The 20119-nt window shown below is 39.3% G+C and overlaps 2 protein-coding genes across 2 annotated transcripts in view; one reads left to right on the forward strand and one right to left on the reverse strand.

The window, feature by feature from the left end:
- Positions 1–20119, forward strand: part of LOC310738146 (histone H1-like) — a gene marked incomplete at its 3' end in the record, with an annotated part of 232655 nt that overhangs the window by 60289 nt on the left and 152247 nt on the right. The gene's annotated exons all lie outside the window — the stretch shown is intronic.
- The window catches only part of LOC310738274 (uncharacterized protein), a 259060-nt gene that overhangs the window by 10205 nt on the left and 228736 nt on the right, over positions 1–20119 (reverse strand). Inside the window, 6 exon segments of the mRNA XM_083563256.1 lie at positions 1–194; positions 196–1192; positions 1388–1710; positions 1938–1991; positions 2375–2491; positions 3747–3863. The exon segment at positions 1–194 is cut by the window's left edge and continues 256 nt beyond it. Of these exon segments, the coding sequence (XP_083419382.1) occupies positions 1–194; positions 196–1192; positions 1388–1710; positions 1938–1991; positions 2375–2491; positions 3747–3863 (1802 nt within the window).

Here is a 20119-nt window from a genome sequence, read left to right on the forward strand (position 1 = left end):
CTGCAGGATAATCTTTACTGATCTTCTTCTTGATGTACTGAACTGTTTTCTCTTTGTTCTGGGAGCTAATTCCTGTCTGTGTTACTAAGGAATGTAGAAGTTTCTGATTGGACTCGAGTGAGAGACCCAGAAGAAAGCGGAGGAAAAGATCCAGATGTCCAGTCTGAATGTCTAAAGCTTGATCTACAGCACGCCGGAACATTTCTCTGTTCCTTCATGAAGGTCAGGTGCACATACAGAGCTGCGAGATGTTCCTGAATGCTCAGATGGACAAAGCAGTACACTTTACTCTGGTGAAGTCCAAACTCCTCTTTGAAGATCTGCGTACACACACCTGAATACACTGCTGCTTCTGTCACATCAATGCCACACTCTCTCAGGTCTTCCTCATAGAAGATCAGGTTTTGTTTCTTCAGCTGCTGGAAAGCCAGTTTCCCCAGTTTGAGAAGCATTTCTTCATCGCTCTCCTGCTTCTGTAGGTACTTCTCTCTGATGATGTTGGTCTGAATGGTGAGGAAGTGTGTGTACATTTGAGTCAGAGTCTTGGGGATCTCTCCACTCTCTGCTTCACCCAACATTCTCTCTAGAACAGCAGCTGAAATCCAGCAGAACACTGGGATGTGGCACATGATGTAGAGGCTTCTTAATGACTTCAGGTGTGTGATGATCTTATTGGCCAGGTTCAGATCACTGATCCTCTTCCTGAAGTACTCCTCCTTCTGAGGGTCATTGAACCCTCGTACCTCTGTGACTCGATGAACACACTCAGAGGGGATTTGATCAGCTGCTGCTGGTCTGGAGGTGATCCAGATGAGAGCAGATGGAAGCAGGTTTCCTTTGATCAGGTTTATCAGCAGCACATGCACTGGTGCTGATTCAGTTACATCACACACTTTTACTGTCTTCTGGAAATCCAGAGATAAACGACACTCATCCAAACCATCAAAAATGAACAAAACCTTCTCCAACCTGGAAATGTCCATATCTTTCATCTCCTTAAAAAACCCTTGAAGTAGCTCCATCAGACTCAGTTTCTGCTCCTTCATCAAATTCAGCTCTCTAAAAGGAAGTGGGACTATGAGGTGGACGTCCTGATTTGTTTTCCCTTCAGCCCAGTCCAGAACAAACTTCTGCACAGAGACTGTTTTTCCAATTCCAGATACTCCCTTAGTCAGAACTCTCCTGATGGGTTCTTCATCTTGTTCAGATAAGAGCTTTTTCAGAACATTCCTGATGGGTTCTTCATGTTGTTCAGATAAGAGCTTTTTCAGAACGTCCCTGATGCGTTCTTCATCTTGTTCAGATAAGAGCTTTTACAGAACGTTCCTGTTGGGTTCTTCATCTTGTTCAGATAAGAGCTTTGTCAGAATGTTCCTGATGGGTTCTTCATCTTGTTCAGATAAGGGTTTTGTCAGAACTCTCCTGATGGCTTTGTCTTGTTCAGTTAGGGGTTTAAAGATGTCACTGCATTTAATTGGTGTGTCCTCAGTTGGGTTCCTCCTGGATGCTGCCTCGATCTGTTTCACCTCATGTTCTTTATTGACGTCTCCACTGTCTCCCTCTGTGATGTAGAGCTCTGTGTAGATCTCATTCAGGAGTGTTCGGTTTTCCTGCTTTAGCATCAATCCATTCAAACACTGAAACTTCTTCATCAGATTGAACTTGAACTTCTTCTGAAATTCATCTGCAGCAGTGGATTCTGGGTCGTGTCTGTGACAGGGTGAAGTAGGAAGACATGGTGAGACATGGGCTCCAATAATTAGAGTAGAAGTTCACATTTTTTCTGCTAGATAGATCTTTATGATGTTCTCACTGTGGATTTACTTTATTCTACTGGAGGTTTTCTATCATCTAATCACTCTGTAGTTCCTAACAGCAGAGAGCTTTAGAATAGCAGTGTGTCAGTGTCACAGTCATGGTGTTGGTTTTGATCGTACCCTGTAGCTGTGATGATGTTCTTCTCTCTTCTGTCTCCTGCCTTCTGTAGAACACTGGGAACAAAAACAACAAGTGTTAAAGATCTCAACGTTCCTCACTTTAATACTGGAGTCGAAACCTGAACACAAATTGTACTACAATAATTGTAGTGAGAGCAGGAACACTTGGAGAACACAGAGCTGAATACAACTCCAACATTGTGCACCTGGAGAATTAAATGTGCTCCCTGTTTTCATTTCCCACTTTTTCCTACTTTTCTATTCTTCCCACACAAACCTCTAAAAAGTATTGGAACAGGGAGTCCAATTCTTTGGATTTTTGCTCGACACTGAAGACATTTGGATTTCAGAGTAAAAGATGAAAATTATATAATAGATCAGAATTCCAGCTTTAGTCATTAACTGTGATTTTAACTATGAGAATTATGGGATGTTACCTGTGTACAGGTGAGAAGATTCCAGTTCTGAAGTTGCAAGGAGGTTCCATAGACCGATCACTCTTCATGGAGACACAGCTGGGTTCTGGGGAGTTTGATCTCTTTCTCTTTTGTTTACTGTTAAAAATGATAGAAATGGACATGAGACAGAATTTCAGTGTTAAAAATGTGTAGATGAATTTGTATCATAAGGTATCACAATATTTCTGTTAACTCCTTAAATTTGTTACATTTAACTTTAAATAGTCTTGCACAATTAATTGTATCACAATTGTGATGTTAGTTTGTGCGATTTTATGACAGCAATGTTGCCTTTCAATTAAATAAATAAGCGCCTGTGTGGACATATACTTTCTGAGAACAGTTTGCAGATTTTCTGTAACAAAACAAAAAAAACACCAGATAGGCACACGTGTGGTGTGTGTGTGGTCACGTGACTTTTCGGTGCGGCGCGGAGACCAGGTGCAGGTAAATACCGAACAGATCGACACTGAAATGGTCTCACACACTTACGGTAACACGCATCTTTCTTTCCTCGTAATCACGCCGACACACACACTCTCAGTAACTCACATCTTTCCTTGTACTCACGCCGGGACACACACACACACACACCCGCTAAAAACGCACATCTTTCCTTCACACCAAAGCATAACCTGCATACACACCATCAGCTCTGCCCGGTATCCATCCATCCCTCCATCCATCCCTCCATCCATCCCTCCATCCATCCCTCCCTCCCTCTCTCTCTCTCTCTTTTTCTCTCTCTCTCTCTCTCTCTCTCTCTCTCTCTCTCTCTCTCTCTCTCTCTCTCTCTCTCTCTTCGGGGTCTGTTACGTTCTGCGTAACAGGTCAGTTTGTAGCATTTGGAACCCTGGACAAGATTCCTATTGTAACCCCACCACAATGCTCCACTCCCACACCACACAAATCATCAGCAATCTTCCATAAAAACACACAAACATATTTAATAATATTGGCTGCAAAACTGCCTGAATTTAAGTGTGTAAACACGTCCTGTATCTTAAACTTCAGCAAAAAAACAGGTAAATAATGGAAATGGGCAGCGGCAGGACATTGCGAGTTTATTTATGTGCTGAGTTTCCCCGCTGGTTCCTACCCCTTCTTCATGTCCTACGGATTACCCTCACTTTCCGGATTACCCGTTTCCTTACGGACATTACCTTCCTTATGGATAATACTTTCCTAAATGGATTATACTTCCTTAAAGGATTATACCCGCATCACAGACCAAACCAGCATTACATTTCATAACACTCCCTGTCCTCTGTTTGTGTGCTGAATGATTCCATAAACATGACAGAGTTTCTTTCGTTTCCGACTCGTGGTTGCCACCTGACAGAGATGTTACCTGTGTACAGGTGAGGGGTTTTCATTTCTGAAGTAGAGAGGATAACCCATAGACCGATCACTCTTCATGGAGACACAGCTGTGTTCTGGGGAGTGTGATCTCTTTCTCTTTCCTTTACTGTTTAAAATGATAGAAATGGATATGAGACATAATTTCGGTATAATAATAAGGTATAAAATATACTAAGGTATAATCACAATATTTCTGTTTAAAATTTATTATAATCTTTCTCACTTCTTACACACTAGGAATAGTAGCATACAGAACACAGATTGTGAACAGGGAACAAACACCCCTGCAGTATAGTTCCTTAAAAAGCCACAACCTTGTTTCATTTAACTTTAAATACAACGGAATGCTAATAGTAGCAGATCTACATAGTGCTGCTTATATCCACATGCTACCATGCCTGGAATAGGCTAAGAGCAGGAACAAACAGGTCTTCACAAAGAGACAATGGAAACATGGGAGTATAAATACAAAAACTAATCAAAAGGCAAAAAATAAGCAGTTGTGGGACATCATTTCATCAACCACTTTTTTTAAGTGAGTGCTAAAGTTTTATTCTTACCATAAATATTAGTTATTATTTCTACAGAAACTCCATAATGCAGATATGAACAGTTCATTAGCAAAATACTAGAACATGGCAGGTTACCAGTCTTTTGAGGGTGAGGTCATGTGATCTGTCCCCTGATCAGGGATCTCCATTTTTAAATGCTGAAGATGCCGATCTCTTCTGCTGGAATCAATCACATTACTAGAAAACGCAAAAACAAACATGCAGTTAAAACTGGTTGAAAATCTTCCTCTAAAGTCCCATTAGAGGTGAAAGCCATAGACATAGACACAAACGCCTCATTGGCTGCTTTGGTCCGTTGCTGCGATACGCCAATGCTGCTGCAATCTTGGTCCAGGTGAGAGTTCCCTGTAAACAAATGCACCTAAACAGCATATATAACAACATAACAATAACAGTTATAATAGCAATAACCTGACAAAAAATAGAGATATTCTGATGATTAAAAGAAATTATATAGTCTTTAATGTTAACCCAGCCATTAGGGTTGCACAAAACCTTGGAAAAATGAGGATCTAGTAGAAATCAGAGATTTATACCGGATTGGTCGAGGCAAGAGTTAAAAAAGACCATAACAGGTATCGTTAACAACAGGGTACCGGTGGAAATTGGGCTACTGTTGGCCAAAGGAGGAGAAGTAGAGGAGGAAGACGTCTACAGAGACGGCAGGGAAAGGAGAAGTGTAGGAAAGTGGAAGTTCGGGTTGGTACTTTAAATGTTGGTACTATGACTGGTAAAGTAAGAGAGGGAGCTGATATGATGGAGAGGAGAAAGGTAGATATGTTGTGTGTTCAGGAGACCAAGTGGAAAGAGAGTAAGAGCAGGAACATTGGATGTGTTTAAACTGTTTTATCATGGTGTGGATGTAAAGAGAAATGGTGTAGGGGTGATTCTGAAGGAAGAGTACAGTAAGAGTGTAGTGCGGTGAAGAGAGTTTCTGATAGAGTGATGAAGCTGGAAGTTGAAGGGGTGATATTAAATGTCATCAGTGCTTATGCTCCACAAGTGGGTTGTGAGAAAGAAAAGTTCTGAAGTGAGTTAGATTAAATGGTAGATGGTGTAACTAGGAATGAGCAATTGGTGATTGGGGCAGATTTAAATGGGCATGTAGGTGAAGGGAACAGAGGTGATGAGAAGGTGATGGGTAGGTATGGTCTTAAGGAGAGGAATGTTGAAGGGCAGATGGTGGTAGATTTAGCTAAAATGATGGAAATGGCAGTTATGAACTTATTTTAAGAAGAATGAGGAGCATAGGGTGACATAAAGGAGTGGAGGGAGGGGCACACAGGTGGACTATGTTCTATGTAGAAGATGTAACCTGAAGGAGATTGGAGACTGTAAGGTGTTGGCAGGGGACAGTGTAGATAGACAGCATCAGATTGTGTTCTGTAGGATGGTTTTAGAGGTGAAGAGAAAGAGGAGGAGAGTGAGGACTGAAAGAAGAATAAGGTGGAAACTTAAGGAGGAAGACTGTAGTGTGAGGTTCAGGGAAGAGGTCAGACAGGTTCTCTGTGGTGGTGAAGACAAGCTGGATGATTGGGCATCTATTGCATAAGTGATGAGGAAGACAGCGAGAAACACACTTGGTGTGACATCTGAAAATAGAAAGGAGGAAAAAGAGACATGGTGGTGGAATGAGGAAGTGCTGGAACATATAAGGAGAAAGAGGTTGGAGAAACAGAATTGGGATTGAAAGAGATAATAAAAGTAGGCAGGAGTACAAGGAGATGTGCCGCATAGGCATATAAGGAGCTGTATGAGAAGTTGGACCCTAAAGAAGGAGAAAAGGATTTGTAGTGATTGGCCAGGCAGAGAAACCGAGCTGGGAAGGATGTGCTGCAAGTTAGAGCAATAAAGGATGGAGATGGAAATGTGTTAACTAATGAGGAGAGTGTGTTGAGAAGATGGAGGGAGTATTTTAAGCAGCTGATTTGAGCAGGAAAATGAGAGAGAAAGAAGGTTGGATGGTGTGGAGATGGTAAGGCAGAAAGTGGATAGGATTAGTAAGGAGGAAGTGAGAGCAGAGCTTAAGAGGATAAAGAGTGGAAAGTCGGTTGGACCAGATGACCTGAGATGTTGTATGGTTTAGAGACAGTGTCATTGAGTAAAAGACAGGAGGTGGAGCTGAAGGTAGCAGAGCTGAAGATGTTGAGATGTTCATTGGGAGTGATGATGAAGGACAGCATTAGAAATTAGTTTAGTTAGAAATTAGAAATTAGTTTAGGTAGATCATGCTGAAAAACGCTCCAATGTGGCTGAATTACAACAATTCTGCATAGATGAGTGGAGCAAAATTCCTCCACATCGCTGTAACAGACTCATTGCAAGTTATCGCAAACGCTTGATTGCAGTTGTTGCTGCTAAGGGTGGCCCAACCAGTTATTAGGTATAGGGGCAAACACTTTTTCACACAAGGCCATGTAGTTTTGGATTTTGTTTTCTCTCAATAATAAAATATTTTATTTAAAACTGCATGTTATGTTCACTTATGCTATCTTTTACAAATACAGTGAGGAAAATAGGTATTTGAACACCCTGCTATTTTGCAAGTTCTCCCACTTAAAAATCATGGAGGGGTCTGAAATTGTCTTCGTAGGTGCATGTCCACTGTGAGAGACATAATCTAAAAAAAAAAAATCCAGAAATCACAGTGTATGATTTTTTTACTATTTATTTGCATGATACAGCTGCAAATAAGTATTTGAACACCTGAGAAAGTCAATGTTAATATTTGGTACAGTAGCCTTTGTTTGCAATTACAGAGGTCAAACGTTTCCTGTAGTTTTCACCAGGTTTGCACACACTGCAGGAGGGATTTTGGCCCACTACTCCACATAGATCTTGTCTAGATCGGTCAGGTTTTTGGCCTGTCGCTGAAAAAACACGGAGTTTGAGCTCCCTCCAAAGATTCTCTATTGGGTTTAGGTCTGGAGACTGGCTAGGCCAAGCCAGAACCTTGATATGCTTCTTACAGAGCCACTCCTTGGTTATCCTGGCTGTGTGCTTCGGGTCATTGTCATGTTGGAAGACCCAGCCTCGACCCATCTTCAATGCTCTAACTGAGGGAAGGAGGTTGTTCCCCAAAATCTCGCAATACATGGCCCCGGTCATCCTCTCCTTAATACAGTGCAGTCGCCCTGTCCCATGTGCAGAAAAACACCCCCTAAAGCATGATGCTACCACCCCCATGCTTCACAGTAGGGATGGTGTTCTTGGGATGGTACTCATCATTCTTCTTCCTCCAAACACGTTTAGTGGAATTATGACCCAAAAGTTCTATTTTGGTCTCATCTGACCACATGACTTTCTCCCATGACTCCTCTGGATCATCCAAATGGTCATTGGCAAACTTAAGACGTGCCTGGACATGTGTTGGTTTAAGCAGGGGAACCTTCCGTGCCATGCATAATTTCAAACCATGACGTCTTAGTGTATTACCAACAGTAACCTTGGAAACGGTGGTCCCAGCTCTTTTCAGGTCATTGACCAGCTCCTCCCGTATAGTTCTGGGCTGATTTCTCACCTTCCTTAGGATCATTGAGACCCCACGAGGTGAGATCCTTAATGGAGCCCCAGTCCGAGGGAGATTGACAGTCATGTTTAGCTTCTTCCATTTTATAATGATTGCTCCAACAGTGGACCTTTTTTCACCAAGCTGCTTGGCAATTTCCCCATAGCCCTTTCCAGCCTTGTGGAGGTGTACAATTTCGTCGCTAGTGTCTTTGGACAGCTCTTTGGTCTTGGCCATGTTAGTAGTTGGATTCTTACTGATTGTATGGGGTGGACAGGTGTCTTTATGCAGCTAAAGACCTCAAACAGGTGCATCTAATTTAGGATAATAAATGTAGTGGAGGTGGACATTTTAAAGGCAGACTAACAGGTCTTTGAGGGTCAGAATTCTAGCTGATAGACAGGTGTTCAAATACTTATTTGCAGCTGTATCATACAAATAAATAGTTTAAAAATCATATATTGTGATTTCTGGATTTTTTTTTTTAGATTATGTCTCTCACAGTGGACATGCACCTACAATGACAATTTCAGACCCCTCCATGATTTCTAAGTGGGAGAACTTGCAAAATAGCAGGGTGTTCAAATACTTATTTTCCCCACTGTATATTTAAATTAGTTTGATGATCTGAAACATTAAAGTGTAAAACATGCAAAAAAATTAGAACAAAACACTTTTACACCACTGTAGATAGATAGATAGATAGATAGATAGATAGATAGATAGATAGATAGATAGATAGATAGATAGATAGATAGATAGATAGATAGATAGATAGATAGATAGATAGATAGATAGAGAGAGAGACAGATCGATCGATCTTTCCACAAACTCCATTACATAGAAAACACAAACGCATTATTCCGATAGAAAGTCATTTCTAGGAAAAACTCACCAGCTTTTCTTCAGCACTGCTTGTTGTTGAACATGAATCTCACTGCTTCTGGCTGCTGTTGAAGATCTTTGTGTTTTTCCAACCACTCCTCCAAATGCAGTCGAGGCTGAGAAACACTTTCACTTTCGGAAAACCGACTTGACTCTTTGAATCGACACTTTGAAGCGACTCTTTGACGAGTTGGAAACGGAATTATTTTAATCGCACTCCGTCAAGTTCACTTTAATGATCAAGAACTAAAAGAGAAAGTGCTGTGATTAATAACAGCATGTAGTGGAGATGTTGTGGAGGAGAGGAAAGTCAGCCTTTTTCTCCCTTTAGAAACTGCTCCATCCTGAACTCCATACTGTCCCACTGGTGCCGAATGTGAAAGTGGGTCCTGAAAAAAGGTTTCTTCTCAAACCTTTTTAAAATTTTTATGCCCTTACTTTTAGATTCTCATTTCATAAGCGATCTTACCATCATAAGTCCCAGTGTCCTCAAACGAGTACTTCCTAATTAACAGCCAACTTCCAATTTTGTGGTACTATCAATAAAAGTTGTCAAATGTGTCATATTTAATTATAAATGTTATTAAACATATAAAAGCAAGTTTGGACATACATTTTAATGAGTAGAAAAGCCTGTTCTACTTTTATGTCTGAGTCCACTGTAGAACGTGTTCACTGAGTTTGACATCATCTTGTATTTCTACTAATCAGTAAACACACACACAAACACCAAAGAAAGTAAATAATGAAACAAAGCAGCAGCTTCTGCAGAAGTCAGTTCCTCCACAGCCCCACCAGTCTGTGCTTCCAGCATCTGCAATCAAATTACAAACAGCCAAACCCTCCACAATGATGATACCACGTGGTCATGCAACATCCTCGATTACAGTGGCCAGAGAACTGTGACGAAGCATTACGACTTTATTACACTTTAAAGGAAACAACTGGACTTTGAACATCAATTTTCTCACAAAAACCCCCTATAGACGCCAGAGTACAGCCTAAGAAGGACTAAGTATGGTGTATGGTGTCAATTTCACATCATGAATATTGTGGTAAAACATGACAAACGTGTATCATATAATTGAAAACAAAGATTTACAAATTCAGTATTTTAATTAACTTTAATTTTAAGCTTCAGTATTCTTTGTCCTTATTTCCAAGTTTTTTTGCTGCCCAAAAACAATTTCAGTCTCCTTTGGTCTACTGGTTCCAACCAGACAAAATTCACCTACTAAAACATGTTATTAAAACTTACTGACTGTGTAAAAGGAGCTGTCAGGTTAGAATCAGGGGAGAAAGAGAGAATTTAAACTTGCCCATGGCCTGCATGAGTCTCTTCATAATTATTATAAACATAAACAGACTTGGAAATAAGGATAAAAACTGAAGCATGAATATAAATTAAGTAAAAATAATAATAATGAACTAAAGCAAACTTCAGCAGAATTGAAGAAAAAAATGTTATTTTTTTGTTATCAGCAGTGTGTCAGTCAGGTTAGATCTCTCAGGATTTTGTGTCCTTATGATAACTTCTGTATCTGATTCTGAACTGACTTCCTGTTCTCCTAGACACAGAACAAACCATGTTATTACCCGAAACATAAACAATACTTTCATTCTGGCAAACTAACCTTCAAAGTGCTTCCTTCTGGAAATAAACTCATTTATCCTTGCATAAGGTTTTCCAGTTTCTGTTTTATAGTCCTTCAGTATAAAAGGCCTCGGGGTCCCAGGAACATTAATGACCTCTGAGCCGACCGGGTACATAAGTACACAGGGTCCTTTTGAATCCACAATAAGGACAATACATTTGTACACTTTTAATGTGCTTCTATATTTGTTAATGTGTTTTGCACTTTTCAGCCACAATAGCTAAAGCTTAAATTATGTCTAAAGACTATACCAGAGGTCAGAGTACATCCAACATCTGAAGACAGATTTCAAAACTTACAATTCCACTGCATGGCAGAAGGCAATCAACAGGAAACCTAAAAAGAAAAAAAAAAAAAAAAAGAATTAAGTTAAAGGCAAGGTAAAGGGAGAGTAACTTGCAATGAAGTTCACATGCTCATTTAGCATTAAATATTACCAATAAAATGAATTAATCCACAACTTTAACAATGAACAATACTATTGGTATTAACTATTGAAAAAAATCTAATTATCATGAAAGTCATGGGAAAAATGTTTGGTGAACTACTTCTTTAAAACTAAAACACGCAGCTTGAATCTGTACTATTCAGTAACCTACACTTCAACGCTGTCTTTTAAAAGATGCATGTGCAGTGCACGCGCTGGCGACATTCAGACGTTACTTTTGTATTTTCGCGCGGTGGTTACAGTTTGACGGTGTATTCAGTCAAAACTTGCGCCCTCGGTTTAAGACAGTTTTTTTTTTTGTCTCCCATGTTACGTTTTTTTTTCTTCTCGAGTTTTTTTCCTTCCTTCCTTCCAACATCTCGCAAATGTTTTTTCTTCCTTCCCCATCCCCGCTCCACATCACGATGAAAATGGCTAGATTCAATAACGCATGCTAATTATAGACTAGTTAAGTTACACTGCCAGGTCCCGCATTGTCACGACCGAGTAATCAAATTAACAAAAATAAAGCATTTCTAAATAATTAACCGGCAATCTGAATTTACAGATCTAAAGTGCAAAATGACATTTTAGATGTTGGTTTCCAACACGAGGTGTTCAAAGCTACAAACGGTCCAAAAGATGTTTATGTAAAGACAAGATTAAAAGTTCCTAACATGTTCAGCAAAGTAATATTAATTCAAGTAAACATCATGATTATAACTAAAACAAGGAAACAAAAATATGCCTTAATTAATACCTTAATCAGTAGATGCTCAAACCGTCTTCAGTCCATGAGCTTCAGCAAAGTGTGGGGGAGGGGAGTTGTGCTTCATTGCGCATGCCCAATGAAATGTCTCACACATTTCGAGTTATATTACTTAATTTTTATTTGTAATCTTAAATATTTATTTTAACATTTTACCAATAATTAACTATTTTAGTAAACTCAATATTTTAGTCAGATTTAAGTAAACATACTAGCATTTTTCTAGTAAAGTATACTATTTGACTTTCAACAGAGAATCAGAGACCATTTGAGTTGAAAGTTTAAAAGAGCAGAAAATTCCCTCGTGTGTGCTAAAGTACACTGGCACAATATCTGTGTGTACTGAGAAATTTGTCATACGTTTTATGTACACATGGTCAATTAATGTTCCTTTTTCTGTTGTAGGTTCCGTAACATGTTGAATAAAACCCCTATCTGCCATAAAAGAGCACACAGAATTAGACTTTAATGCATCATTATTAAAGTCTCCCACAAGCACAATGTTATTTGAAATTGAAGGCAGCTGATTAATTAACCTGCCCATATTTTCTGTAAAACTACACAAAGGGTATGTTTGTGGTCTATAAATAACACCAAGCAAAATATCATTTTCAGGAAAATGTGTCAACAGGCATTGTAAATTAAGATTTGGAATTGTTATAATAGTGTTTGGCACTCCACATGTTGTATAAACTCCAACTCCACCGTGTTGTTGTAGCTACAAATCATTGAAAGGAGGACATATACTTGTGTATGCAACACAACGAGGAATACCCACAAAGTTGTAGTTTTTTAAATGTACACTTTCAGGCAGATAGTGTTCTGGCAGCCATGTTTCAGTTACAGCAATACATGTTGGTTGTAAATGTTGACTAGACACATTTTAAATCCTCTTTATGGCAATGCAAACTCTGTACATTCAGTATAAACACAGAAAAGGAACTATCTTGTACTGTCACCAATGATTCATCATGTGCCATAAAAGATGGCATTTCTTGAAGAGCTTCACAAATCTGATCATTACAGAAAATGGCCTTTTCACTAAAGTCTTTAATTGTTAACCCTGACAAACTCCTTACCCGGCTCAAAGCTACATAAGCCTGACCAGGTGCAAACACTTTAAACTAACGACAGCAGTATCATAGGTGTAGAATGGAGCAATTTTGCTGCCTCAAATGAACATTGTTTTTGTCTTTTCAATCCCACATGACTATCATCAAACTGAACGTATACAGTTTCAGGTAACTTCTCCTTAGATGAGCGTACGATATGAGTAACTACACCACAAACACCAATAACTAATCCATCATCAACATCTATGTTTTTAATTAACATAACACGTGCATCTCTGCCTAAAAGTAACTTTTCTGGCAAACATGTGTTATGAACCTTTACATGATGACCAGCTATTAATTCTATTTTGCCTGTTTTTTTTTTACTCCGTGCATAATCCTCTGCCTCTATCGTTTCAATTTCCGGGCACATTTTTATCACCTGCTTCAAGTTGTGCATATGCACTTGATCATTTGTAGCATAAATGTGTAAAGATACATTATCTTCCTCAACCTTGTCACAACTTGATATGATTACATCATTACATCATCTTTGTTTAGTGCAGTTATTTTGCTTCTTTCTTAAATGTTTAACATTTCAGCAAAATTACTGTCCTTTTGTCTAACAACCTGTGTGAGTTCAACAACACTAAAACAACTCCATAAACTCATTTCAGGTACATCCACATACAATGGTTTTTCCTTCACAGGAGGCAATTGGAAAAAGTCCTCAACAGTAATTACACTCACATTACCAAAAGCAGACAAATCTCCACTCTGTTTAATTTCACGTAATCTTCCATGTATATATGCCAATAATTTATGATCAACCATAGATATTTCGTCTATTAGTATTTGAAGACCATGGAATTTTGCTCGCAAAGAATTTAATTTGTCCTCACCCAATGGTGTGTATGGCAATTTTACATTTGTGCCAATACTAAATATTGTTGCAGCCTTTAAATTGTATGCTGCAATGCCTGTTGGTGCTGTTAAAGCAACACAAATATCATCTGGATTCAAAGAAATCTGAGACAATAGTCATGAAGACTCATTTTATGGCTTCAATTAAATGACTTTTGCCTGTTCCTGCACCACCAGTAATAAACAAATAAAAAGGTTTTGTGTTTTCTCCTCTAATTTTACCCAAACACCACTGCCTTATTTTATTAAAAACAGCCATCTGGGTTTTGTTTAGGGAACAAATTATACTTAACCCTTTAACACGACTCAAACAATTTTTTGTGTAACTGTGTAACTTTTGTAACTTGAACGTTTTTATCAGTCAAATCTGGAATACTTTCATTATCATCTTCTTCTTCTTGGACAATCTCACGTCTAACCTGTTTACATTCTAAATGATCAACTTGCTGCTCAGGACAAAGGGAACACCATGCACTTTCTAATATGCCCTCAGTATTAACAGTATTGTGTGCGGTATCCAACACGTCTGCATCCTTTTCAAATAATGCTCTGTTTTTATTGACTACATTTTAAACCAATTTGACTAATCCATTACCTAAACACCTTCTTTATAAAAGTGTTCATAAGTAGTATATCCCTCTGGTTTTAGTTCCGTATCTGCACGATAAGGAGAAAACAATTGCAGTATACTTTGGTAAAACTTTTCAGGACTCTTAGTCACTGAAAATCGTGCATAACGAACAACTGCAGGCTGAATGTGTTTTTTGTAACAATGAAACCAAGATTATTATCTAATGTCATTTCATTGGGAGACTGACCTTAAGATGTAATACGATACTCAGACGCAAATGTGGCTAAGCACATATCGTCAAAAACACTCTGACGTGGTCTATTCTTGTAACGATCAACCAAACTTTTCATCCACATCTCTTCACTTCTTAAAATTTGCGACTGCAACTTGTTTTGTAGAACTTGCAATGGTAAACTCATACGAACTGAATCACCTGTGGGAATAAACTGAACATTTCTGGAACACTCCTTTAAATGCATATTTGTCAACCTATACACTGCCTCTTGTGCACTAACTTCACGATTATGCAAGTATTCAATTCATTTTTATTTGTATAGCGCTTTTAACAATGAACATTGTCTCAAAGCAGCTTTACACAGATAATGTGTTGATTAAACGTAAATATGTTCTTTGTAAGTATGTTTGTCCCTGATGAGCAACTGTGGCAAGGAAAAACTCCCGAGATGGCATAAGGAAGAAACCTTGAGAGGAACCAGACTCAAGAGGGAACCCATCCTCATCTGGGTTGCACCAAATGTCCATTTGAAGCAGACTGCCGACACCAACTACAGTCCAATCCATCCTCAAAGCACCCGTTCTACTCCGGAATTACATGGAACCACCCAAGGTGTTGATGAGAGACTGTCCCAAGCTGCACAGAAGTGTGAAGTTCCACGGAGGGGAGAGGGGCAGGAACAGTGGTCACTGGAACCTCAGGAGCATGTTTAACTCGACTGAGAGAGAGAGAGAAAGAGAGAGAGAGAGAGAGAGAGAGAGAGAGAGAGAGAGAGAGAGAGAGAGAGAGGGTGACGGGAAGATAAGGATATGGATTATTAGGTGTCCCTATTGGTGTATGAAAGTTAATGTTACTGTGCAGTTTGGACTCCGGCAAGACTCGCTATGGCAGCATAACTAAAAGGGAGAACCAGAAGGTAACACAGACATGAGGGATCTCTGGGATAAGAGACGACCCACCACACCACCGTCAACAAACCCGAGTGAACGTGTGAATGTGAGGGGACGACAGCATACAAATATAGAGTGTTCACCAAACACTCTATATCCATGTTCCCTCCAGATCTGCTCCTTTACCTAAGAAAAATCTACTGATAAAAGGCTTGACTAAATAAATAAGTTTTCAACCTCGACTTGAACACTGAGACTGTGTCTGAGTCCCGAACACTGATTGGAAAGTTGTTCCATAACTGTGGGGCTTTATAAGAAAAAGATCTGCCCCCTGCTGTAGTCTTCATTATTTGAGCAACCAACAGATAGCCAGCACCTTTTGATCTAAGTAGGCGTGGAGGATCATACTGGTAGAGAAGTTCACTCAGATACTGCGGTGCAAGACCGTTAAGTGCTTTATACGTCAGTAGTAATATTTTATAATCAATGCGAGATTTGAGTGGGAGCCAGTGTAGACTGATTAAAACAGGGGTGATGTGGTCATATTTCCTAGATCTAGTGAGGACTCTTGCTGCTGCATTCTGAACTAACTGAAGCTTATTTATGCACTTACTCGGACAGTAAAGCGTTACAGTAGTCTAATCTAGATGTAACAAAAGCATGAACTAGTTTTTCTGCATCCTGTAATGACATCATATTTCTAATTTTAGCAATATTTCTAAGGTGAAAGAAGGCGATCCTGGTAATATTATTCACGTAAGACTCAAAGGAAAGACTCAAGTCAATAATCACACCAAGGTCTTTGACAGCCGTACATGCTGAAACAGAAACACCATCCAGAGATGCTACGAAATCGGAAAGTTTACTTCTAGCTGCATGTGGTCCTAGTAAAAGTACTTCCGTCTTATCTGAGTTGAGCAGAAGAAAGTTATTGAGCATCCACTGTCTAATGTCCTTTACACACTTCTCAACATTGTTAAGCTGATCTCGCTCATCTGGCTTTGCTGAAATATACAGCTGTGTGTCATCATCATAGCAATGGAAGCGAATCCCATGTTTATGAATGATTTCACCAAGAGGCAGCATATATAAAGAGAAAAGCAGTGGGCCTAAGACAGATCCTTGAGGAACACCAAACTTTACCTCATAGAGTGTGAAGAACTCACCATTTACATCAACAAACTGATAGGGATCAGTCAAATAAGACCTGAGCCAAGAGAGAGCTGTTCCCTTTTATTCCAACAACGTTCTCAAGTCTAGCAAGTAGTATAGTGTGATCAATGGTGTCAAAAGGTGCACTAAGGTCGAGCAAAACAAGTAAAGAGACAAAACCCTGATCAGAGGCCAATAACAGGTCATTTACCACCTTAACTAGCACCGTCTGTGTGCTATGATGAGGCCAAACTCCTGACTGATACATTTCAAAAATGTTATTCATAAGTAGGTGTGAGCATAACTGCTGTGCTACAACCTTTTCCAAAATTTTGGCTATGAAGGGGAGATTTGATATTGGTCTGTAGTTGGACAGCTGACATGGGTCAAGGTCAGGTTTCTTAATTAGGGGGTGGATAACTGCCAGTTTGAAGGATTTTGGTACAAAACCAGTGCTAATGGAAGAGTTTATTATTTTTAAAGCAGGTTCAATTACCTCTGGAATTATCTGTTTAAAGAAACTTGTAGGCAAGGGATCGAGAATGCAGGTTGATGATTTTGATGAGGAAATTAATGAAATTAAGTCATTCTCGTGAATAGGAGTAAAACTTTGTAATTGATTGTCTGTTATAATTACACTGCTGTCTACAGGGTTACTTGTAAAATAATTTGGATTTATATTAATCGTTTGGATTTTTTGCCTGATGTTTTCAATTTTATTATTAAAAAAGTTCATTAAATCATTACTACCTATTAATGGTGTGCATGTGAGTGCAGTGCTTTTATTCCCTGTTAATTTTGCTACCGTGCTGAATAAAAATCTAGGATTATGCTTGTTATTTTCTATGAGGGTGGAGAAATATGCTGATCTAGCAGCACTAAGAGATTTTCTATAAATTAGGAGGCTCTCCTTCCATGCTATTTGAAATACTTGTAATTTTGTTTGACGCCATTTCCGTTCTAATTTTCGAGTGGTCTGTTTTAAGGTGCGTGTATGATCATTATACCACTGTGCTAATTTTTTCTCCCTGATCATTTTGGTCTTAAGGGGAGCTACATCATCTAGGGTATAACGTAACATTGATTCTAGGTGTTCAGTGGCCCAGTCGAGCTCTGCAGGGTCAGACGGAGATCTATCTAATATCGTAATTTCTGGAAGATTGTTAATAAAATGCGCTGCTGTAGCTGACGTGAAAGTACGCTGAACACGATAACATGGTGAAGTAGTAATGCAATGACTGAGGCAAAATTTAAAAGAGATGAGATAATGGTCTGAAATAGCTTCAGACTGTGGAACACCCTGCTATTTTGCAAGTTCTCCCACTTAGAAATCATGGAGGGGTCTGAAATTGTCATTGTAGGTGCATGTCCACTGTGAGAGACATAATCTAAAAAAAAAAAAATCCAGAAATCACAATATATGATTTTTAAACTATTTATTATACTATTTAACTATCATACATTTATTATGTATGATACAGCTGCAAATAAGTATTTGAACACCTGAGAAAGTCAATGTTAATATTTGGTACAGGAGCCTTTGTTTGCAATTACAGAGGTCAAACGTTTCCTGTAGTTTTTCACCAGGTTTGCACACACTGCAGGAGGGATTTTGGCCCACTCCTCCACACAGATCTTCTCTAGATCAGTCAGGTTTCTGGCCTGTCGCTGAGAAACACGGAGTTTGAGCTCCCTCCAAAGATTCTCTATTGGGTTTAGGTCAGGAGACTGGCTAGGCCACGCCAGAACCATGATATGCTTCTTACAGAGCCACTCCTTGGTTATCCTGGCTGTGTGCTTCGGGTCATTGTCATGTTGGAAGACCCAGCCTCGACCCATCTTCAATGCTCTAACTGAGGGAAGAAGGTTCTTCCCCAAAATCTCGCAAAACATGGCCCCGGTCATCCTCTCCTTAATACAGTGCAGTCGCCCTGTCCCATGTGCAGAAAGACACCCCCAAAGCATGATGCTACCACCCCCATGCTTCACAGTAGGGATGGTGTTCTTGGGATGGTACTCATTATTCTTCTTCCTCCAAACAGGTTTAGTGGAATTATGACCCAAAAGTTCTATTTTGGTCTCATCTGACCACATGACTTTCCCCCATGACTCCTCTGGATCATCCAAATGGTCATTGACAAACTTAAGACATGCCTGGACATGTGCTGGTTTAATCAGGGGAACCTTCAGTGCCATGCATGATTTCAAACCATGATGTCTTAGTGTATAACAACAGTAACTTTGGAAACTATGGTCCCAGCTCTTTTCAGGTCATTGACCAGCTCCTCCCGTGTAGTTCTGGGCTGATTTCTCACCTTCCTTAGGATCATTGAGACCCCACGAGGGAGATTGACAGTCATGTTTAGCTTCCTCCATTTTCTAATGATTGCTCCAACAGTAGACCTTTTTTCACCAAGCTGCTTGGCAATTTCCCCATAGCCCTTTCCAGCCTTGTGGAGGTGTACAATTTTGTCTCTAGTGTCTTTGGACAGCTCTTTGGTCTTGGCCATGTTAGTAGTTGGATTCTTACTGATTGTATGGGGTGGACAGGTCGTTAGCTGACTTTATGCAGCTAACGACCTCAAACAGGTGCATCTAATTCAGGATAATAAATGTAGTGGAGGTGGACATTTTAAAGGCAGACTAACAGGTCTTTGAGGGTCAGAATTTTAGCTGATAGACAGGTGTTCAAATACTTATTTGCAGCTGTATCATACAAATAAATAGTTTAAAAATCATATATTGTGATTTCTGGATTTTTTTTTTTTAGATTATGTCTCTCACAGTGGACATGCACCTACAATGACAATTTCAGACCCTTCCATGATTTCTAAGTGGGAGAACTTGCAAAATAGCAGGGTGTTCAAATACTTATTGTCCTCACTGTGTGTATATATATATATATATATATATATATATATATATATATATATATATATATATATATATATATATATATATATATATATATATATATATACACAGTAGACTCTGTAAAACCCCTGAGCTAAAACTGATTCTGATTGGGTAAGAAGACACAGTAACCAGAGATGTGTGAGTCCAGACAAAGACATTCCGTGTACCTTACATGCTCACATCATAAAGATTGTATAGACATTGAACAGATAACATAGGAATGTGTGTTTAGAGAACTAGTATAAGGCCCATCTTAATACTAATATATATTTTCCCCACCTTCTCCACCTCTTCTCCCTGCAACCGCACCCCTCCACTGCCCTCCCTCTCATTCACACACATGTACTCTGTCTTACTCCTACTGACTTTCATTCCCCTTTTCTCCAGCGTGCACCTCCACCTCTCCAGGCTCTTCTCCACCTGCTCCCTACTCCAACCACAAATCACAATATCCTCCACAAACAACATAGTCCATGGAGACTCCTGTCTGACCTTGTCCTTCAACCTGTCCATCACCACTGCAAACAGGAAAGAGCTCAGAGCTATTTATGTGGAAACAGTTAATAAAATGAAACACCTTCTATGACAGAATCTGTTTTATTAGCCAATGTATTTCCTTTAGTCCTAAGATCTATGGTTTCAGCCTCAACCCAAGTACTTCAGGCCCACGTCTCTCACAGTAATGCACTTTTATTTTCATTCAAAAAGGTGATTCATTTTGCTCATATTTCTGTAAGTTGATTGAAAGGATAAACCACTTAAGATGAACCATCTAGTTCTCAAGGGGGTCCTTAACAAATAGACAG

This window comes from Silurus aristotelis (assembly GCF_946808225.1).
Source record: "Silurus aristotelis genome assembly, chromosome: 15".
Taxonomy (NCBI): domain Eukaryota; kingdom Metazoa; phylum Chordata; class Actinopteri; order Siluriformes; family Siluridae; genus Silurus; species Silurus aristotelis.